This window comes from Entelurus aequoreus, linkage group LG09, assembly GCF_033978785.1.
Source record: "Entelurus aequoreus isolate RoL-2023_Sb linkage group LG09, RoL_Eaeq_v1.1, whole genome shotgun sequence".
Classification (NCBI taxonomy): domain Eukaryota; kingdom Metazoa; phylum Chordata; class Actinopteri; order Syngnathiformes; family Syngnathidae; genus Entelurus; species Entelurus aequoreus.
This window is the reverse complement of record NC_084739.1, coordinates 59,531,605-59,555,999: the sequence shown is the minus strand read 5'-3', so window position 1 is coordinate 59,555,999 and position 24,395 is coordinate 59,531,605. Positions and strand designations below refer to the sequence as shown.

The window sequence follows — 24,395 nt, the reverse complement described above, 5'->3', positions numbered from 1 at the left end:
TAAACTGAATATAGTGAGGATGAATTGCTGCTTATAGAAGCGAGCATGAAGACGAGTGAAACGTTGGAGCAGTTGGAAGCCGAAGAGTGAGGTGAAAGTGACGACGCTATAAACGTGGAACTTGGAGCCAAGCTATTTCGACATAAATGGAGTGCGCCATAGTTATCTTTTACGGCTAATACCGAAGCATGCCGATGTGTTAGTACGCTAGAAAAAGAGTTCTTCAGTGTTCGCTCTTACAATAACAATGTCGCTACAGTTTGGTTATTATACAGGTTACAGAACGTAAATGAAGTATTGTTGGCGGTTTTTAATAAATATTTAAAGTGATTTAGAGGTAGAATTGATTGCTCCCATTAACTGCATTGCTAGCCACCAAGACCAAGCCGATTTTTATATGTTAGAATGCAAAAAAAACCCCAAAAAACGTTTGTCTTTTTGTCTCTCACAAGGATTGTGAATAGAGCTGTCCGATAATGGCTTTTTTGCCGATATCCGATATTCCGATATTGTCCAACTCTTAATTACCGATACCGATATCAACCGATACCGATATATACAGTCGTGGAATTAACACATTATTATGCCTAATTTGGTTGTGATGCCCCGCTGGATGCTTTAAACAATGTAACAAGGTTTTCCATAATAAATCAATTCAGGTTATGGAAAAAAAATGCCAACATGGCACTGCCATATTTATTATTGAAGTCACAAAGTGCATTATTTTTTTTAACATGCCTCAAAACAGCAGCTTGGAATTTGGGACCTGCTCTCCCTGAGAGAGCATGAGGAGGTTGAGGTGGGCGGGGTTGAGGTGGGGGGGGTGGGAGGGTAGCGGGGGGTGTATATTGTAGCGTCCCGGAAGAGTTAGTGCTGCAAGGGGTTCTGGGTATTTGTTCTGTTGTGTTTATGTTGTGTTACGGTGCGGTTGTTCTCCCGAAATGTGTTTGTCATTCTTGTTTGGTGTGGGTTCACAGTGTGGCGCATATTTGTAACAGTGTTAAAGTTGTTAAAACGGCTACCCTCAGTGTGACCTGTATGGCTGTTGACGAAGTATGCTTTGCATTCAATTGTGTGTGTGAAAAGCCGTAGATATTATGTGACTGGGCCGGCACGCAAAGGCAGTGCCTTTAAGGTTTATTGGCGCTCTGTACTTCTCCCTACGTCCGTGTACACACAGCGGACGTGTACAAACCGATACCGATAATTTTGAAACCGGTACCGATCATTTCCGGTATTATATTTTAAAGCATTTATCGGCCGTTAAAATCGGCAGTCCGATATTATCGGACATCTCTAATTGTGAACAATAGGCAAAATAAAAATAAAAAATGCAGTTCCCCTTTAATCTTTTAGAAAAAGTTCCTGAATGCATTACCATGATCAACTATTGAGGAAGTCAATTCCAAACATTTTCTGCATTAAATAAGTTGGACAAGGAGCCATTACGAAGCGACTTTCCGTTGATTGACACGTGGAATGTTGATAAATATGACAGTTTGTGCCTTAAAGTAGCTGGTAGCTTCATAATAGCATCTCTGTTGTTGCCACGGTGACCATGCATCGTCTCTTTTGGTGGTCTATCGCTACAAATATTACTCCAGTTTTAGACAATTTCACCAACGCTGTGATTTAAAGTGTGTGTCCATGACCTACTTTAGAGCTTTATTTAACACAGTGATAACGAAACCATATCCCTGGACACTTAATGGTGCATTGAAATACTATTTAAAAAGACGACTTGAAGTATTAGAAAGGCAATCTAATGACAGTAGAAAGTGCAGAATGGATTAAATGTGCTGCATGCTGTACTGATGTCATATATATCTTTCCTATAGTGCTAGAGTGATGCTACTTCAACCACCCACGCAACACAAATGTAATGAAAGCAATTACAACTCAAGTTGAGCACAAAGTAAATTTGTCATGCAGCTAAAACATTAAACCGTGCTGAAGGAATGTTAAATATTTTGTTATTTGTATTTCTATCAAATTTAAATTCACCGTGGAAGAAAAGAGGTGAAAAGAGGATGACCCCATTCATGACTCACGAGTGTTGGTGCTTAAATGTATTTAATGTTAATCTCCCGGGGAAATAGAAGTGATTACAGGTTGTGTTATTATAATATAATCCTAAAAAGTAGACGCTGCGCTTGGCTAATATTTTTCAGGCGTACAAAAGGCGAGGACTCGCCTGATGAAGCCGAGAGGGAGGCAGTTTGGAACATGAATATGAATTATTCACCGTTCCTGCCCGCTTATATATCGCCCTTGGACATGACATTGACGAGGAAATTGTATTCCGGGAGCAGCTTTTCCAAACAGGTACTTTGAACGGGTAGACTTAAAAAAAAAAAAAAAAGGCCACATTTATTTTACTTTTTATTATTACTGCGCTGGGGGCTGACAAATGTGTGATTAAAAATGTGCAGAAAGAACACTTTTCACAACACATTCATGACAGTCAGCTGATGTATGTTCACTAAAGTCCGACAGGAAAAGAAGAAAATGACATTTTGACACATTCACGCGATGATTAAAACACCTGGAAGAAATACACACTATAAAAGGGGAGCAAGCATTTTGAAATATTGTATGTACAGGACAACTGCAACTAATTATAACCAGTTATTTGAGTCAGCAATTTTTTTTTTCAATGAGTCGACTCGTCAAATATTTCTAATGATCTGTTGTACACGTTTGAGTTTGATGTTGAGTCTTCGACTTGATTTAAAGTAATTTTTAAAACCTCATCTATCCATTCATTTTCTACCTTTTGGGGTCGCGGGGGGTACTGGAGCCTATCTCAGCTGCATTCGGGCGGAAGGCGGGGTACACCCTGGACAAGTCGCCACCTCCTCACAGGGCCAACACAGACAGACAGACAACATTCACACTCACATTCACACACTAGGGCAGGGGTGGGCAATTAATTTTTACCGGGGGCCGCATGAGCAACCCGAGCACTGCTGGAGGGCCACACCGACAATATTTCAATGAAATTTTGCTCAAATTATTTTTGATATACCGTAAGATAGATAATAATAATAATAATAATATTTTCATTTAACCTAACTTATCTTTATACAAAAGCAGATGGCTTTTGATGGTTTTATTTTTAACACTTTCTTACACAACACTTCCTGATGTATATTACAATACAAAAATTTCAATTTCTGTCACTTTATCCTGCATCCTCTTTGTTGTAGAACCTTTATTTAACCAGATAAGAAAACGTTGTGAACGTAGCTCGCCTGTAAGGTGATTGGCGAAGAAGGAGGAAGCGTTGCTGTTGCGGAAATGAGGAGTGAGGATTGGTTTTCCTTTTGGAAAGAACGAGATAAGTTGAGCTGTGTTAGTATAGCATGCTCAATACAAGTTTAAAAAGTGCATCAGACTTGGTGTGCACTTCTTCTAGATGCTACAATTGATGTCAGAAGTGGGATGAAATGCCTCCCAGTTCGCCCTTGCCATCAAACCTGGGAGTCTTCATTGAGGGCGGAATCCCCCCCGTGGCACAGCTCAACATATCTCGTTCCTTCCACACGCACGTCTCCTCACTCCTCATTTACGCAACTCAAGAAGACAACATCTACTTCAGCAGGTCGTTACACTATATTCTTTAAACACAGCAACGTGTGTACCACAAATAAGCACACAGCTTTACCTTTACTTGGCAGTCCATGTCTTTTTAAAACACGCCATTCGTCATCAACTTTTCTCTTTTTAGCGTCTCGGGGATAACCGGGCATCACTTGTCGCTGTGCGCCTTCCCTCACAGGACATACGCACATATAACACTTTTCAAAATAAAAGCAGCACAGTTGTATTCCACGCACGACAAAGATGTTTTTTTAAATTTATTTTGTAATTTGAGATTGCCGCTGCGCGCACGAGCATATGTCCACACGGAAGTAATACAAATAACGCTTTTCAAAACAAAAGCAGCACCGTTGTATTGCACACTCGAAATAGATGCTTTTTTAAATTTATTTTGTAATTTATAATTGGCCTCACGCGGGCCGGACAGGGACGTACAAAGGGCCGGATGCGGCCCGCGGGCCGCACAATGCCCAGGTCTGCACTAGGGCCAATTTAGTGTTGCCAATCAACCTATCCCCAGGTGCATGTTTTTGGAGGTGGGAGGAAGCCGGAGTACCCGGAGGGAACCCGCGCAGTCACGGGGAGAACATGCAAAGATCCCGAGCCCGGGATTGAACTCAGGACTACTCAGGACCTTCGTATTGTAAGGCACATGCACTAACCCCTGTTCCACCGTGCTGCCCCATTTTTTAAAACTTATTACAGTAAATTCAATTGTAATATATAATAAAGATGAATTACTGAGAAACAAATTATTTTATAACCACAGTGAAATTAATCATAAATAACATACTTAAAGTTCAATATTTCCTGTAAACAATCTGATATTCAGTGCAAAACGTTTTTTTAGCCACTATATATGCATACATTTATATATATGTGTGTATATACGTATATATATATATATATATATATATATATATATATATATATATATATATATATATATATATATATATATATATATATATATATATATATATATATATATATATATATATATATATACATATATATATATATATATATATACACACACACACACACATATATATATACACACTAGGGTTGTACGGTATACCGGTACTAGTACATATATTTATATATGTATATATATATATATATATTTGACCATGAATTTATTACGTGGACCCCGACTTAAACAAGTTGAAAAACGTATTTGGGTGTTACCATTTAGTGGTCAATTGTACGGAATATGTACTGTACTATGCAATCTACTAATAAAATGGTAAATGGGTTGTACTTGTATAGCGGTTTTCTACCTTTTTAAGGAACTCAAAGCGCTTTGACACTATTTCCACATTCACCCATTCACACACACCCATTCACACACTGATGGCGGGAGCTGCCACGCACGGCGCTAACCAGGCCCATCAGGAGCAAGGGTGAAGTGTCTTGCTCAAGGACACAACGGACGTGACTAGGATGGTAGAAGGTGGGGATTGAACCAGTAACCCTCAGATTGCTGGCACGGCCACTCTCCCAACTTCGCCACGCCATCCCCCATAAAAGTTTCAATCAATCAATCAAAACCGCAATACTAATGAATCATATTCGGTATTATACCGCCTCAAAAAAGTACCGCTCAGTTTTATTATTAGTTATTTTTAAACAAATATTTTTTTCTGGGGAAACCCCTTTTTTAACCACTATTTATATTATAAATAAATATTTTCCCAAACGAGAACTGAATCGTTAAGCAGAATCGAAAATGGAATGCAAAACATCTTATCACAGACTAAGAACACACACAATTGTGACAAGTTTACTCAAGTTGTTGCCAAGTATTTGTTATGTATTGACTAATTTTCAGTGGGCATCAAATCTATACTGACTATACTCTAAAGCAGGGGTGTCAAACTCATTTAGCTCACAGGCCGCATGGAGGAAAATCTATTCCCAAGTGGGCCGCAATTGTAAAATCATGGCATGATAACTTAAAAATAAAGACAACTCCAGGTTGTTTTCTGTGTTTTACTTTGGCCAAAAATAAAACAGACACATTTTGAAAACGTACAAATCACAAATAATCCTCTGGACATCCTTTTCAACATTTTGTTGAAAATTCTGAGGAAATTGGTGCAGCTTCAAAAGCACAATGAGCTTAGACTTCCTCTGTGCATCTACAAAGCCAGGATTAAACTTTAAGTCACATTTTTTGGGGGGATTGAACAAAAAACACATGTAAACTCTTCTAGGTATCAAATACCTCCTTTGTCATGTCCATGTATCAATCCAGTGCTAACTCAACAAACCGTAAGAAACAGAGGTAAAAACTATTCAAAAGGGTTAAGTTCACTTTTCTTGTGTTTGACAGAGACATTTTGAGGCAACAAGGGTGCCAAATGACGATGTGTTCAAAGCAGAAGACATAAAACGGCAGGTTTTAAGTTTCATGTGGGTCGAGGAGGAGGAGGAGCCACAGTCACCCTTTACTGTGTAGCCCTTGCTTGGCCCGTTCATTTGCTTGCCTAACAGAATTGCTATTGTGACATCCAGTGGACACATATAGAACAGCAGTTTCTTTCATTAAAAAAAACACAAAAAAAGCTGCACTGCCAAAACTGAAATCTAAGTAAGATTAAATATCTCAAATAAGGGTGATATTTGCTTATTTTCTGTCTGATTAGATAATTATTCTCACTAAGCAGATTTTATGTTAGAGTGTTTTAAGTGTTTTGGTCCTAAATTATCTATATTACAGCTTGTTGCTGAGATTTTATGACCTATATTGAGTAAAACATGCTTGAAACTATAATATCAACTGATGCAAAGCTGTGCCATCAACACTCACAAGTATAAAACTACTTTTTTAAAGTAATAATTTCTTACTTCAAGCATGAAAAAAATAAATCATGATGCCGAGTGCATATCATTATGTCAAGATAATGGCACTAGCATTTACTTAATTTAAGAATATTTTTCAACATATTGAGCAAAAAGGTCTCATTTTTTTTCTACCAAGAAAAGTGCATTGATTGATTGATTGAAACTTTTATTAGTAGATTGCACATTTCAGTACATATTCCGTACAATTGACCACTAAATGGTAACACCCGAATAAGTTTTTCAACTTGTTTAAGTCGGGTCCACGTAATCAATTCATGGTACAATTCATGCACTTGTTATTAGTGAGAATATATTTATCTTAAGGTATTTTTGGGTTCGTTGAGGTTAGCTAATTTTACTTGTTTTGGAAGGTCTTGACAAGCCGAATTTTCTTGTTCTATTGGCAGATAATTTTGCTTAGTTCAAATAAATTACCCCTAATTTTTTTTCTTTTTTTTTTCTTTTTGAACACTGACTTTTTGCAGTGTGCTCATTTATATACTTAGCAAATTCATCATGCGAGCTGGAAAAAACCTGGCCGTATGTTTTTCACCCCTGCTCTAAAGCATATCCAACCTTACTATTTATGGTTCGGGCATCTGGTCAGAATGCCTGCCGAACGGGGAGGGGGTTAGGGCATGTCCGACTGGTAGGAGACAACTGGGAAGACCCAGGACACGATGGAGAGACTATGTCCCCCAGCTTGGCCTTCGGATCGCCTCGGGAAGCGCTAGACGAAGTAGCTGGGGAGAGGGAAGTCTGGGCTTCTCTGCTTAGGCTGCCGCACCCGCGACCTGACTTCGGATAAGCGGAAAGAAGATGGATGGATGGGCGGACTATTTGTTGTCGTTTGAGGGGATATAATGAAATGTGAGGATTTTACTGTACATTATTTCACACGTTAAATTAGTGGTCTGCTTGTGATTGTAGCTTTGATTTCAAATGTCAGGAATTTTAATGGAAGTGTAAGAACAGACCCCCCTCCCCCACCCACTTCCCCTCGCCATTTCACTTGATTACATTTAATTTGGCGAGAGACGAGAGCTGCGGGGAATAGTAAGCATACAAAGGCCTTTTGGAGGGCCGTGCGTTAATGTACGCTGATTGCACTTTGTACTTCGAGTGCAACCTTTCCGCACTAAATGGCGGTAAGCGTTCTAATTGGCCGGCGGACGGCGCTACTATAGCGTGTCTGTCTCCCTGTCAGAGCGTGCTGATCAAGCAGATTGTCTTGTAACGCTCATGACCTCATAAAAGACACCGGCGTCGGGGGTCATGCAGGATAAACGGCGTTCCAAAAGTAGTGATGCGCCTCCTAAAGGGCCGGCTATCTGTTCACAATGAACACAAGATGATTGGCAGCTCGTGAAAGTAGTTAGATGTGCGCAAGTAAGTACACGAGCCACTGAACAATAATGGAGGGAAGGAAGGAGGGAAGAGTTTACGACGCCAGGGAGACGTAATGTACGACGCTAACTCGCTGCATTGTGGGATCTTTAGGGAAGAGGTGGTATGGAAGCTTGACCCGCACTAACCTGCAATAAAAGCGGCGACACCCGAGGGTTCTGCGGCCTCAGCTTTGACGCGGCCGTCGTAAAAAAGCTGACGAGTTTGTACAAAAGGCCAACGCTTGTTGCCTCTTTGTATGCAGGAAAGGATTACCCTACAATATTCAATATTCACGTTTATTTCAAACATGGAAAAAGTTACAATATGATACACATATCTCCATTTCTTCATTACAACATGACCGAAAAGGAGTAGGAAGAAGCAAAGCTTATTTAATCCAAAATGTTCTACAAACCCCGTTTCCATATGAGTTGGGAAATTGTGTTAGATGTAAATATAAACGTAATACAATGATTTGCAAATCATTTTCAACCCATATTCAGCTGAATATGCTACAAAGACAACATATTTGATGTTCAAACTGATAAACTTTTTTTTTTTGTGCAAATAATCATTAACTTTAGAATTTGATGCCAGCAACACGTGACAAAGAAGTTGGGAAAGGTGGCAATAAATAATGATGAAGTTGAGGAATGCTGATCAAACACTTATTTGGAACATCCCACAGGTGAACAGGCAAATTGGGAACAGGTGGGTGCCATGATTGGGTATAAAAGTAGATTCCATGAAATGCTCAGTCATTCACAAACAAGGATGGGGCGAGGGTCACCACTTTGTCAACAAATGCGTGAGCAAATTGTTGAACAGTTTAAGAAAAATCTTTCTCAACCAGCTATTGCAAGGAATTTAGGGATTTCACCATCTACGGTCCGTAATATCATCAAAGGGTTCAGAGAATCTGGAGAAATCACTGCACGTAAGCAGCTAAGCCCGTGACCTTCGATCCCTCAGGCTGTACTGCATCAACAAGCGACATCAGTGTGTAAAGGATATCACCACATGGGCTCAGGAACACTTCAGAAACCCACTGTCGGTAACTACAGTTGGTCGCTACATCTGTAAGTGCAAGTTAAAACTCTCCTATGCAAGGCGAAAACCGTTTATCAACAACACCCAGAAACGCCGTCGGCTTCGCTGGGCCTGAGCTCATCTAAGATGGACTGATACAAAGTGGAAAAATTTTCTGTGGTCTGACCAGTCCACATTTCAAATTGTTTTTGGAAACTGTGGACGTCGCGTCCTCCGGACCAAAGAGGAAAAGAACCATCCGGATTGTTATAGGCGCAAAGTTGAAAAGCCAGCATCGGTGATGGTATGGGGGTGTATTAGTGCCTAAGACATGGGTAACTTACACATCTGTGAAGGCGCCATTAAAGCTGAAAGGTACATACAGGTTTTGGAGCAACATATGTTGCCATTCAAGCAACGTTACCATGGACGCCCCTGCTTATTTCAGCAAGACAATGCCAAGCCACGTGTTACATCAACGTGGCTTCATAGTAAAAGAGTGCGGGTACTAGACTGGCCTGCCTATAGTCCAGACCTGTCTCCCATTGAAAATGTGTGGCGCATTATGAAGCCTAAAATACCACAACGGAGACCCCCGGACTTTTGAACAACTTAAGCTGTACATCAAGCAAGAATGGGAAAGAATTCCACCTGAGAAGCTTAAAAAATGTGTCTCCTCAGTTCCCAAACGTTTACTGAGTGTTGTTAAAAGGAAAGGCCATGTAACACAGTGGTGAACATGCCCTTTCCCAACTACTTTGGCACGTGTTGCAGCCATGAAATTCTAAGTTAATTATTATTTGCAAAAAAAACATCAAATATCTTGTCTTTGTAGTACATTCAATTGAATATGGGTTGAAAATGATTTGCAAATCATTGTAGTAAGTTTATATTTACATCTAACACAATTTCCCAACTCATATGGAAACGGGGTTTGTAGATCAACAATATGATTTGCCTGAGCGGCTGGACAGGATGGACAAAAAAACTAAACAAAACATTTAAAAAAAACTTGGGGCCACGGGCCGTAGTTTGGTGGACCCCTTCAGTAGGCGAATAGTTTGTGCTGTTGATTTTGCATTATTAAACTGCAGTATCAAGCCAGTCTTCTCTAAAGTAAATCATGTTAATAAGCAGACATGTGTTGCACAAGTACGTCATTTCAAAAAATGTCCAAACATCTCCGCGAGGAGTCTTTACATTAGCATAGAAGCTTGCAGTAACTTGACCTATGACTTAAATGAAAAGTGCATTACAATCATGTCAGCAGGATGTGGTGAGACTTCAGAGATTCCAGTCATAAAAAAAAACGCACGCAGCACTGGTTTTGCTATTTGTGCGTGCTCTCAGACATGACGAGCGCTCACAAATGATTGAGCAGCTTGTGTAAAGGGGTCAGGGGGATCGATCGCGACGTTTCAGGTTTCGGGGGTCATCCGCCTCCTGTTGTTAACACCACAGTGATGGACAAATGCTGGAAAACAGTTGGCTCATTTATAGGAAGAACATTTAGTGGTGCATTTAATAGCACTCTGCTCCCCTATGGCAAAAAGCGAGCAGAGAGCAAACATTACGTCGTGCGTGTATCTGCTGGATGATGTCCAAAGGATGGAAATCAAACAAGACTCAGCCTACAAGCAAGTTCACTGCAAAAAGTCAGTGTTCAAAAACAAGAATAAAAAAATTAAAAAATTAGGGGTATTTTATTTGAACTAAGCAAAATTATCTGCCAATACAACAAGAAAATTTGGCTTGTCAAGACTTTCCAAAACAAGTAAAATTAGCTAACTTCAATGAACCTAAAAATACCTTAAAATAAGTATATTCTCACTAATAACAAGTGCACTTTTCTTGGTAGAAAAAAAAGAGGCCCTTTTGCTCAATATGTTGAAAAATATTCTTAAATTAAGTAAACGCTAGTGCCATTATTTTGACATAATGATATGCGCTCGGCATTACATTTCTTGAAACCATCAAACGTATACTAAAAACTAACTTATTGTTCTTAATGGAAAGGCAACAAGGCAACCGCTTGTTACTCTCGGGGTCTACTAGCCGCTCAGGTAAATCATATTGTCTAAAAATGCATTTTTCCATCGATAACATGACATCATCGCGCCAAGTGCGTGCTCTTTCCGGCCATTAGTGTGCATATATACAGCCCGGCCCCCGGCCAAAAAAATTTTGATTGTAATTTTGAAGAATTCCTCTGAATGTGCATGAACTATTTCTGTTCAAAATAGTTTGAAATGTCACATGTGAAATGTTTAAATATTAACTGTCCGTTTATTGTACTGTGCCAACTGTACTACTATATGAGCAATGTTTCCCATAAACTGCCAAGATACCTGTGGCGGTGGGGGCGTGGCTATGGGCGTGGCTATGGGCGTGGTCACAATGACATCATCGAGTAATTTGCATAATTTACTACAATGATATGATTTTCTCTAAAAAGGCTCAAAAAATTTATACTTACTAATTAATAATATCAGTTTTGTTTTAAACGTCCATCCATCCATCCATTTTACAATATAATTACAACACTTTATGCACATATTTATATTCAGATTTGAACAATAAGTTATTCGCTGAAATATATTTATTAATTGTGGTTCTTACAAAAAATATATCTTATAAAAATATAAAAGCTAAAATGTCTTAAAGCTCTGCCCCTTTAATTAGTGCATACTAAATAATTTAACTTTAGCCTACTACTACAACCATATTATTTACCAGCAACATAAAGTGAAACAGAGGCAGAGGTGTCCTGCCACAGTCAGTAACAAATAAACAGAAAACAGTAGTGGTGGTAGATAGACACAAAGCTTCATCAAACATCTGATCCACTGAACAAAGAGCTCCAAAAATCTTGATCCTACAATTCTCTTTTGTGAAGTAAATCTGAACAGCTGATATGGGCATCTACATCAACTATATGATTTGCCTGAGAAGCTGGACAGGACAAAAAAAATAATAAAAATAAATAAATAAAATAAAATAAAAAAATAAAAAATTTTGTGGCGGCCTTAATTCTTTCGTGGCGGGCCGCCACAAATAAATGAATGTGTGGGAAACACAGATGAGTGCGTATTTTCTATTGTTTCATTGAAAATAAAACAGCAAAGTAAATTTGGCTGTCATCTGTTTTAATTATGAGACACAATTGTGTCAAAGTCATGATTTTTTTTTTCATAATTGAAATAAGAAATCATTGCTTTAAAAAAGTAGTTTTATACTTGTGAGTGTTGATGACACAGCTTTGCAACAGTTGATATTCTAGTTTCAAGCATGTTTTACTCAATATAGGTCATAACATCTCAGCAACAAGCTGTAATATCTTACTAAGATCATTTAAGACTAAAACCCTTAAAACAAGTGAAACACTAACATAAAATCTGCTTAGTGAGAATAATTATTTTATCAGACAGAAAACAAGCAAATATCACCCTTATTTGAGATATCTAATCTTACTTAGATTTCAGTTTTTGCAGTGTTTGCTGTTCACATTATGGTGCAGGGAAGAAGAAAAAAAACATGTATTATATCCTGAAAACTCATCGCGAAGACGAAACGGCATTTTATTTTCACGGATGGCAAGGTCAAAGTGAAAAGCGAACATTATGACAGCGGGCTGCCAAATAGCGAATAATTCAAAACACGCTGGAGATCCATTTTCGAGACACGCGTGTCCGCCTCTACACTGTTATCTGGATTTGATTAGAGCATGAGTGGCCACATGCAGTCTCAGACGTTCAGACATTTCAAGCAATTGGATACAGGATCACAAGATAATGTGAAGTATAATCAAATAATACAGTATGACACATAGTACAGCTGGGATTCATTATTTATTATTAACCCTTCTTATGTTCATTACACTAGTCACTATTTGGCGACTACAATAGCTAGAGCTGAAAAACAGCCATTACCTTCTATACACTAGACACGGTTTATTAAATCAATTACTAAATTGGCCAGTCATTTATTCAAAGACACTTTTCCAGCTTTATCATTGTTACATGAGTTTTGACTACACTGTAAAAAAAAAAAAAGTTGAGAAAACGCACATTTTCAAGGCAACACAATGCAACAAGATTTTTGCGTTTTCTCAACTTTTGACTATCATTTACAAGTTGAGATAAGAGTTACATGACATATGACATATGTCACATAACTCTTATCTCAACTTTTAAATCTTAGTTAAGTCAACAATAGTAGTCAAAAGTTAAGAAAACGCAAAAATCTTGTTGCATTGTGTTGCCTTGAAAATTTGCGTTTTCTCAACTTTTTTTTTTTTTTTACAGTGTACGTGTCTGTTAGCTTAGCATATACCAACACATAATACCTACATGTAATCACTGGTAGGGTGAATACAAGCAAGGAACCTGTTATATAGACTTATAAAAGATACATTTATGAAATAAGCCACTAAACTGGGCAGTAATTGAATCAAATACACTGCAAAAACTGAAATCTAAGTAAGATTAAATATCTCAAATAAGAGTGATATTTGCCTATTTTCTGTCTGATTAGATAATTCTTCTCACTAAGCAGATTTTATGTTAGAGTGTTTTACTTGTTTTAAGGGTTTTGGTCCGGAATGATCTCAGTAAGATATTACAGCTTGTAGCTAAAATTTTATGACCTATATTGAGTAAAACATGCTTGAAACTAGAATATCAACTGATGCAAAGCTGTGCCATTAACACTCACAAGTATAAAACTACTTTTTTAAAGTAATAATTTCTTACTTCAAGCATGAAAAAAAAAATCATGATGCCGAGCGCATATCATTATGTCAAGATAATGGCACTAGCATTTACTTATTTAAGAATATTTTTCAACATATTGAGCAAAAAGGTGTAATTTTTTTTTTCTACCAAGAAAAGTGCACTTGTTATTAGTGACAATATACTTATTTTAAGGTATTTTTGGGTTCATTGAGGTTAGCTAATTTTACTTGTTTTGGAAAGTCTTGACAAGCCAAATTTTCTTGTTCTATTGGCAGATAATTTTGCTTAGTTCAAGTAAAATACCCCAAATGTTTGTATTTTTTTTCTTCTTGTTTTTGAACACTGATTTTTTTGCAGTGTATATTTTTGGGGAGTTTTAACAATGTTAGTTAGCATAGCTTAAATACCAGAAGCTAGCTGCCTCAGTTCACTGCTTTTGTGAACAACAGCAAAAAGCGTTAATTTCTAAGTATACAGCACACAAAACGTATTTATGAGATTAGTTAATGAATTGGGTAGGGATTTAATCTAAGAGTTTTTTTTCCTGATGAATAATCTTTTTTCAACGGGTCTCTCTTGGTTAGCTTAGCATAAACACCAAGAGCTAGCTTGACTCTGTTAACTGTTCGTGATTCTTGTTTTGGTGAACAACAGAAGAATATTTTTTACCTTCAATATTATTATTTGTTATAAATAAAATATATTATCTCAGCCAAATAATTTTGAGATCTTAAACTATGACTGTTTGTTAGTTTAGCATGAATACCAAGAGCTAACTGAACTTTTTGATGAATATAAGTAACAAATATTACCTTATGAGTACTGTATAGGGATGATGTTTGATAAGAAATTATCGAGTTTGAGCTCATTATCGAATCCTCTTATCGAACCGATTCCTTATCGAATCCAGATAGGTTGTTGTATATGGAAAAAAACACAATATTTGGTTTAACAAAAGCTCACTTTTATTTTATAAGAAGAAAATAAAATAAATAAATAAATATTGAATGTTACCCCCCTAAAAAAAATATATATATATATATATATATTGACTGTTGTTACCCAAAGTATATTAAGTGGGATTTTTCAGAAAAACAAATATATACAGTAACACAAAAACAACCTGTCTCTGTGATCACTATAGGTGTATAAATAATAATATAGTGTTAAATAAAATCAGTCCCTTGGGCACAAAACTGAAAATAATACAGCTCTCCAAAAAGTGCACTTTTGCTGCTATTGGAACATACTAACTACACACACAGGCAGACAGCTAACAAACAATCCAAGACGTCTAATAAAGTTCCAAAGCAGATTAATCCATTTAGGCTCTTTATTGTTGTTGCTCTTGCTTTGTCTTTTCCTATCTTTACTTTTGTCTTGCACTATTTTTTTTTTTCAAACTGAAATACACACAATGAAAAATGTATAAGCTATGTGATTCAATTAACATACTGAAATTTAATACACAATATGTAAATATTAGCTTCACACAAATATACAGTACTATCATCAAACAAATACTTCTGAGTGTTGAAACTATTTTGATGGTGGAAATACACGACTGGCAGCCATTTTAAATCCTCAAAACATCCATTGAAACAGTGCACAAAAATCGTTTTTCAATAAACATCTTACTATCAAATTTAACCACTTTCCACTTTAATATTGAGTTACATAAACAAGTTAAACAGTTTACTTACAGACTTATCTTTTCCAAGGCTTGTAAGAGCTAACACAACTTGTCTACTTCTCAATTGTCTCATGAACTGGACTAACATCGTCAACCCGGAAGTGCCCAAACTATTGACGCGTAGTATTTTCATATCGCCACAAGGTGTCAGTAAGAGTCTACAATCAAATGGGCATAATATTGCCCATTTGGGATTCGTTCCTAGGGATTGGAATAAAGAACCAACTCTTTTTCTTTACTATAGTGGCCTCGATAACGGGAACCGGTTCTCAAAAAGGGATTCTTTTCTTATCGAACAACCGGGAAAATCGGTTTCGAACATCATCCCTAGTACTGTATATACCGTATAAGACAGATTCATGAGATAAGTAACTGAACTGGGTAGTAATTTAATCAGAATTTCCCCTGGTGAATGTTTGAATTTCGATAAGATAGCTTACCTTTTCCTGTTTTCCGAATTTAAGTGGAGCTAAATTAATCTCCTGGCCTTTTTTTCCTTTTTTTACTCGTACACAAGTGGCCGTTTACCGGTAATCACAAAACCGACATGAGAATATTTCCCAGCTCTATAAACACTTTCCAGTCGAGACGCTAGCCCACTATATCACATGCTAAAGTCATTAGCTACGTTAGCCGTCACGGAAGGCCGTATGTGGAGCGTTTTTTACACATTTCAATCTAACATAATCAACTGCAGACTAAAAGCAGCACGCTGCAGTGATTTACGAGCCATGGAATGCATAAATACGAGCAAACGAGCTTGTAATAGCATATAGGACATATGGACATGCTGTAAGTGGAGGGAAAAAAAGAGTCTTGGATGTTATGTAGCCACACGCTGGCGTCTGATAAAATATTATGAATACTTTGTGTAACTGCGATAAAGGGAAACTTTTCTATTCCTCTTCCAAGCATGTAACATGCTTGATGAATTATTCCTCATAATCACAATCTCCTGAAACGTATTAAGCATGCAGAGCGAGAGGCTGCTGCAGTGTGTCGCAGGAACAAAATACACAATTTAATCAAATATTTTCCTTTTATGGTAAGAAAACTGATAGCGGAAAAGGTCTGTTGGGTTGCTGTTTTTGCTTGAAATAGAGAATGCTTTTGTGGCACAGCTTTTTTTTTTTAAAGGAAGGAAACCTGACACGTTTTTTTTAAGATACTACTGTAACCGTGACAACCAGGTCACAACAAGACCATCATCCTTTCCCTTTTCAGTAGCTCTTTCACTTCTTTGTCAATCAGGATTTTTTTCAAGGACGTCCCATCTGGATTTACAGTACAGGTCAAAAGTTTGGACACACCTTCTAATTCAATACGTTTTCTTTATTTTCAAGACTATTTACATTGTAGATTGTCACTGAAGGCATCAACACTATGAATGTACACATGCGGAATTATGTACTTAACAATAAAAGATGAAATAACTGAAAACATGTTTAATATTCTAGTTTCTTCAAAATAGCCACCCTTCGCTCTGATTACTGCTTTTTACACTCTTGGCATTCTCTCGATTAGCTTCAAGAGGTAGTCACCTGAAAAGGTTTTCACTTCACAGGTGTCATAGTTTTGATGCCTTCAGTGACAATCTACAATGTAAATAGTCATGAAAATAAAGAAAACACGTTGAAATCTGTCAATACGTGGACTATGGTCTTGTTTTGTTTTCCCGGAAGGCAAAGGAAAGTTGGCGCGGGCAAGGCGTGAATGTAAGTACATATTTTATTATAACACTAATAAAAGGAATAAACAAAAGGTGCGCACAAGGGCGGGAGTACAAAACTTGGCTATAAAAACAAAAACTAGCACAAAGGCAGAACTATGGACAAAAAACAAAAGACACTAACTGTGGCATTAATAAACAAAAACTTACTTGGCATGGAACTATGGAAACATGGGTAGCAGAAGTCATCAGAGATCAACAGGGGTCACAGAGTTAATGTCGCCAGCCCGACCAACAGAAAAAGACAGGCTTTAATAGCAGTGACATGATTAGTGACAGGTGTGCGAGTGCAAAGCGTGAGACAGGTGCGTGACGAGGACAGGTGAAAACTAATGGGTAGTCATGGAAACAAAAACAATGGAGCGTAAACAGAAACTAAAGAGTTCAATAACTAAACAAAACAAAACATGATCACACAGACATGACAAAATCAGAAGGTGTGTCCAAACTTTTGGCCTGTACTATATATATGTATATATATATATATATATATATATATATATATATATATATATATATATATATATATATATATATATATATATATATATATATATATATATATATATATATATATATATATATATATATACATATATACACACACATATATGTATGTTTATATATATACACACACACATATATATATATTTTTATAAATTTATTGAATCGATTTTTTTGAATTATAAATTGATTTAGGACCGGAATGAATAAGAATCGCGATTAAGCCATGAATCAATTTTTTGTGCATGCCTACAAATTGGGGCACTTTTACTTCTGTAAACACAAAGCTCCCGCCTGTGATGTCATGTTTTGTGCACATGCAGACACATTACGTTCATATTAAACATGGTCGCATTATCGCAAATTTTTTTGTCAATGCTAAAGACTACATAAAAAGATCAGATTTACCAAAAAAAAATCAAAATCGGGCATCATACCTGCAGGGTAAACATACAGCAGGAAGGGTATTGATATGGCGTCATTCGCCAAGGTTTACCTGACACATGAAATGTGACAAATTAGGGCGATGCACTACCTATTTTAGCCGCCAGAAGGCTAAAGTGAATATCTTAAAATGCGTTTTGTGGCAATTCCAACTTTGACCACAGCGTCAGTTGCTATGTAGAGTGCCGTTTTCCATCGTTTTCAGCAGACTGCATTGCAAAATGATAAACCCCCCACCTTCCTCTCATACGAGATCCACCCAGGAATGGGGCCATATGAATCCTTTCTCTACTGTAGCCATAGTTCTAGACCACATGTTCTATCTAGACCAAAAATCACTTCATATTCTCTACTGCTCACTAGTGTTACCATATCTGAGTTATTGTGTAGAAATATGGGGAAACAACTACAAATGTGTGCTTCATTCACTAATGGTGTTACAAAAAAAGATCAATTAGAATAATACATAATGTTGGATATAGAGAACATACAAACCCTTTATTTATTAAATCACAAGTATTGAAATTCAACGATTTGGTGCATTTGCAAACAGCTAAAATTATACACAAAGCAAACTATGACCTGCTACCCAAGAAAGTACAACAATTCTTCTCAACAAAAGAGGAGAAATACAACCTTAGACGAAAATCAAATTTAAAACATCTGTACGCTCGTACAACACTTAAAACTTTTAGTATATCAGTATGTGGGATTAAATTATGGACTGGATTAACCAAAGAAATCAAACAAAGCCCCAATATGATTCAGTTTAAGAGACTGTTCAAACTACAAGTGTTCACAAAGTACACACAACAAGAATTATGATGAACATCTTGATCCCTTTTTGTTTCCCTTTTTTTTTATTGAGACAAAGATTATTTATGTATGTTTACTATGGTTCATTATTTATTCATTATTTATTTGTTCACTGTTCTGTTACAGAGAACAAGGAAATAGGATAAAAGTGCTATGATATGAAAAGGGGTAGGATTAAATGAGCTCCGCTTCTTCCTACTCCTTTTCGGACGTGCTGTAATGAAACAATTGGAACTGTTTGATGCATTTCATTGTATCCTATGCATGTTCCAAATAAACTGAAACTGAACCGAACCGCTTATTATTAACGCTGTAGCTCGCCAGATTGACTATGTTTACTGGCTGTGTGAATAAAAACAACAAACAAATGTATCTTAGAAACATTGATAAAATAAGTCACTAAATTGAGCAGTTGTTTAGTCAAAATATATTTTCCCAGCTTTGGGGAGTTTTAATGACAGCCTTTGTTTACTGCTAATGTGAACAACAGCGAGAAGCATTCATGTTTAAGCGTATAGTACACAAAACACATTTATTAGATTACTTAATGAATTGGCCAGTAATTTAATCAGACGTTTTCCTGCGGTAATGCATTTTCATCCTCTGTAAGGGACAAGAAGAAAAGCCTTTCTGCTGCTGATGGAACATTCTGGGCTTTCCAGAAATGTGTGGGGGTTTTTTTTCCAATGAAATTAAAGAAATTGGCCGCCATACTAGCCAGCATGTTTTTTCACACCACTAGAAAAGCTAGCGATTAAATGTATCCATGTGTTATCGCATTTACGGACAAAAAAATAATAAAATAGTTTTTACCGTTTTACTTTATTTCTCCTGGCCTTGGGAGGTTAAGCACATGGCAACAAGACGAGTATAAGAAAATAATTGCTCTTGTTGATGTTCACACATCAGGAGTTTATCTCAAATAAGGGTGATATTTGCTTATTTTCTGTCTGGTAAGATAATTCTTCTCACTAAGCAGATTTTATGTTACAGTGTTTTACTTGTTTTAAGGGTGTTGGTTCTAAATTATCTCAGTAAGATATTGGAGCTTGTAGCTGAGATTTGATGACCTATATTGAGTAAAACATGCTTGAAACTAGAATATCAACTGATGCAAAGCTGTGTCATCAACACTCACAAGTATAAAACTACTTTTTTAAAGTATTCATTCTTACTTCAAGCATGAAAAAAAAAATCATGATGCCGAGCGCATATCATTATGTCAAGATAATGGCACTAGCATTTACTTAATTTAAGAATATTTTTCAACATATTGAGCAAAAAGGTCTCTTTTTTCTACCAAGAAAAGTGCACTTGTTATTAGTGAGAATATACTTATTTTAAGGTATTTTGGGGTTCATTGAGGTTAGCTAATTTTACTTTTTCTACGAATTTTCTTGTTCTATTGGCAGATAATTTTGCTTAGTTCAAATAAAATACCCCTCATTTATGTAATTTTTTTTCTAGTTTTTGAACACTGACTTTTTGCAGTGTGCCCCCCTGCTGTGTTTGTGGGCCCGGACGGGACATGAAGATCCGGTGCCGTGTTCTTCAACACAAGTCTAACATGCTTTTTAGGGAGAAAAAAAAATAAAAAAAATAAGGAAGACTGTTTTGTATTCTCGCCAGCTCCCTGCAGCCTCTCGTCTCCGTGTGGCTGGGTATTGATCCTGTGAGCTTTTCTCCATTTAGCCTCTTCTCATAATATGTAACACATCTCTGATTCATCCTACGCCTCCTCTCGCTCTCACCCCATCGGCGAGGGGACACGACACCGCGAGGGAGGGGTGGGGGGGGGGGTGGAGGTCGTACATGCGGCAGCAGCAGGCGCCCGATCTGCCTTTCGGTTTCGTGTTATTGAAACTTGACCAAATTAAGAGGGAACAGCATCTGTCAATGACACCCGATGGAAATTATGTATGTGTGTGTGTGTGTGTGTGTGTGTGCAGCTAATTGTATCTTTCGCCGTGTTCAACCTTGTGTTTCCTACGACGACAGAGTTACATAAACAATGAAATAAATTCATTACATTTGCATGAGTCATGGACGTGTACAATCTGCGAGCGGCGGCGCTGTGCCGCGTGAAACAAAATGTACTGGAACATTCTGATAATTGAGAGCGACTCCGCCGCTGTAAACGGCAAGAGCGTCGGCCGCTCCGAGCATGCAGTGTCAATAAATAACGGTATGACATGAGTCCGCAGTGTGGCGCGCGCATACACACCGAACACACACACTTTTTCCAACAAATGTCATTATTTTTCATTACAAACTGGAATAGACTTGCATCATGTATAATCATTTGCATGCTGTTAAGCCCAAAAGCGTTCAAATGCTGGTGAAAGTTAGGGTTATAGGTTCCCTATCCGACATTTGCAACTGTTTAAACTACACTTTTAGAATGTTGTCATCTTGCTCTACATAAAGTGGAAATAGGACGTCATGGGCTTGGTGAGTTTTGAGTTATCCCATGAACTTCACAAGATTTCCACGGAATGTTTTGAATTCCTCACTTTCGGAAGTCCGTATATGGCAACATGCAAGGTAATCGGAGGTAATCGTTACTTTTGTCTAGAGATGTCCGATAACATCGGACTGCCGATATTATCGGCCGATAAATGCTTTAAAATGTGATATCGGAAATTATCGGTATCTGTTTCAAAAAGTAAAATGTATGACTTTTTAAAACACCGCTGTACGAAGTGGTACACGGACGTAGGGAGAAGTACAGAGCGCCAATAAACCTTAAAGGCACTGCTTTTGTGTGCCGGCCCAGTCTCATAATATCTACGACTTTTCACACACACAAGTGAATGCAAAACATACTTGGTCAACAGCCATACAGGTCACACTGAGGGTGGCCGTATAAACAACTTTAACACTGTTACAAATATGCGCCACACTGTGGACCCACACCAAACAAGAATGACAAACACATTTCGGGAGAACATCCGCACCGTAACACAACATACACACAACAGAACAAATACCCAGAACCCCTTGCAGCACTAACTCTTTCGGGACGCTACAATATTTTTTTCCATAACTTGAGTTGATTTATTTTGGAAAACCTTGTTACATTGTTTAATGCATCCAGACTGTATATATCGGTATCGGTTGGTATCGGAATCGGTAATTAAGAATTGGACAATATCGGAATATCGGCAAAAAAGTAATTATCGGACATATTTACTTTAGTCGCTTTTCCTTAAAAATGCAGCAATGGGAAGATTTGGGGCTTTCAAGGGTCTGCCTGCCTATCTACCTACCTAACAATTAGGGGTGTGAAAAAAAATTAAAATGTTCAGATAAATCGCAATTCTTATTCGTATAGATTCTTAATCGATAGATTTTTTTTTCAATCTCAGGCAAATCATATTGTTGAGGTACAAAACCAAAAACCAGTGAAGTTGGAACGTTGTGTAATTCGTAAATAAAAACAGAAGACAATGATTTGCGAATCCTTATCAACTTATATTCAATTGAATAGACTGCAAAGACAAGATACTTAATGTTCAAACATTGTTTTTTTTGCAAATAATCATTAACTTAGAATTTAATGGCAGCAATACATTGCAAAAAAGTTGGCACAGGAGCATTTTTACCACTGTGTTACATGGCCTTTCCTTTTAACAACACTCAGTAAACGTTTGGGAACTGAGGAGACAAATTTTGGAAGCTGTTCAGGAGGAATTATTTCCCATTCTTTCTTGATGTACAGCTTAAGTTGTTCAACAGTCCGGGGGTCTCTGTTGTGGTATTTTACACTGCATATTGCGCCACACATTTTCAATGGGACTAAAAATATTAAACTCAGGAGTAGAACAATAAGCAGATGAGTACAGGGATATATAGAAATGATTAAATACATTATTGACCTCAAGATCATCTATAACTATACCTGAATCAGATTGAATCTGCGAAATATAATGGGATGCTGATATTTTGCGTAGTTGATGAGCTAATAGCTTTATCACCCTGTTAATAGAACTGAGATCTTGAACGCAGCATTTGTTCAGTAGCACAATCTGTCACAAGGACATCCAATTCTACCAACTGTAGTTACTGACAGTGGTTTTTTTAAGTGTTCCTGAGCACATGTGGTGATATCCTTTACACTCTGATGTCGGTGTTTGATGCAGTACCGCCTGAGGGATCGAAGGTCACAGGCATTCAATGTTACGTGCAGTGATTTCTCCAGATTCTCTGAACGTTTTGATGATATTATGCACCATAGATGGTGAAATCTCTAAATTCCTTGCAATAGCCCGTTTAGAAATGTTGTTCTTAAACTGTTCGACAATTTGCTGACGCATATGTTCACAAAGTGGTGACCCTCGCCCCATCCTTGTTTGTGAATGACTGAGCATTTCATGGGAGCTGCTTTTATACCCAATCATGGCACCCACCTGTTCCCATTTAGCCTGTTCACCTGTGGGATTTTCCAAATAAGTTTTTGATGAGCATTCCTCAACTTTATCAGTCTTTTTTGCCACTTGTGCTAGCTTTTTGAAAAATGTTGCAGGCATCAAATTCCAAATGAGCTAATATTTGAAAAAAATAAAGTTTTCCAGTGTGAACGTTAAGTATCTTGTCTCTATTCAATTGAATATAGGTTGAAAAGGATTAGCAAATCATTGTATTCTGTTTTTATTTACCATTTACACAACGTGCCAACTTTACTGGTTTTGGGGTTCGTAGATGATCAAATCTGCTGTACAATTTTAATTTAGAAAAGAGAACCGTTGGATACTTCTCTTGTTGCCTTATTTGTATTTACCTTTATTAAATGTTTGGGTAGAATTTTATTAAACAAAACCAGTTTTATTTTAAGTAATACAGAAATTAATCAGAGCTGGTTATCTATTTTATAGAGGAATGTAGCTAATCATAGAACTGGAATGCAATGTTATTGAAAAATAATAGCTTTTGAATCGAGAATCGCTTCTGAATCGAATTGTTACCCCCAAGAATCGAATCGAATCGAATCGTGCGGTACCCAAAGACTACCTACCTATCTACATACCGCAAAGTTCGACACTAAATTCTCCAAGGCTGGACACTAAATCAGATTTTTTTGCCCTCAAGTGACACAGATCAGATATTTTTTTGACAGTCGCTGTAAAGTGCTTCAAATCTGATATTTCTAATCAGATTTTGGCCACTACGTTTACAGTCGTTTACAGTTTTTCAAACTCCCCATTTTTTTCTAGCTGACTGCTTACACTGCAAGTAAAATGTGATCTTTATCAAACTTAGTGTGAACGCGCACAGGCCCCAATGTGTCCCCAATGTGGCCTTGACGTCACTTGCATGTGCAGTTTGCTAAAGGGAAAACAAAGGAAGTTAAACAGATTCTGTAAATGACCAAGGAAGCTACTACTACTACAAAATAAAAGTTGCCACACTTTAAAAATTAGCATTTTTTACTTGAAAATAAATTAAGCAATATGATGTATGAATGGATATATGCAGTGTAATCTTTTTATGGCTGTTAGGTAAGGGCAACATGGACATCAGTGTGGATCTAGGTTAGCTGTATTTTTCCACTCACTTACGTAAACAACTTACGCAATCTACGTAACATGTGAGCGAATACGCCACA

General features: G+C 37.3%; 1 protein-coding gene and 1 long non-coding RNA gene across 3 annotated transcripts in view; one reads left to right on the top strand and one right to left on the bottom strand.

Annotated features, from left to right (window-relative positions):
* The window catches only part of arid5b (AT-rich interaction domain 5B), a 337,352-nt gene that overhangs the window by 174,855 nt on the left and 138,102 nt on the right, over positions 1–24,395 (bottom strand). Inside the window, exon 1 of one of the 2 annotated variants that reach the window (XM_062059040.1) lies at positions 17,177–17,244. The exons of the other annotated variant lie outside the window; for it this stretch is intronic. Within the exon in view, the coding sequence (XP_061915024.1) occupies positions 17,177–17,183 (7 nt within the window). The 5' untranslated portion in view covers positions 17,184–17,244. Of the gene's footprint in view, positions 1–17,176; positions 17,245–24,395 lie in introns of those variants that run through there. 2 annotated transcript variants of the gene reach the window in all.
* The window catches only part of LOC133657567 (uncharacterized), a 42,219-nt gene that overhangs the window by 3,733 nt on the left and 14,091 nt on the right, over positions 1–24,395 (top strand). Inside the window, exon 2 of the long non-coding RNA XR_009827282.1 lies at positions 2,172–2,325. This is a non-coding gene — a long non-coding RNA (uncharacterized LOC133657567). The remainder of the gene's footprint in view (positions 1–2,171; positions 2,326–24,395) is intronic.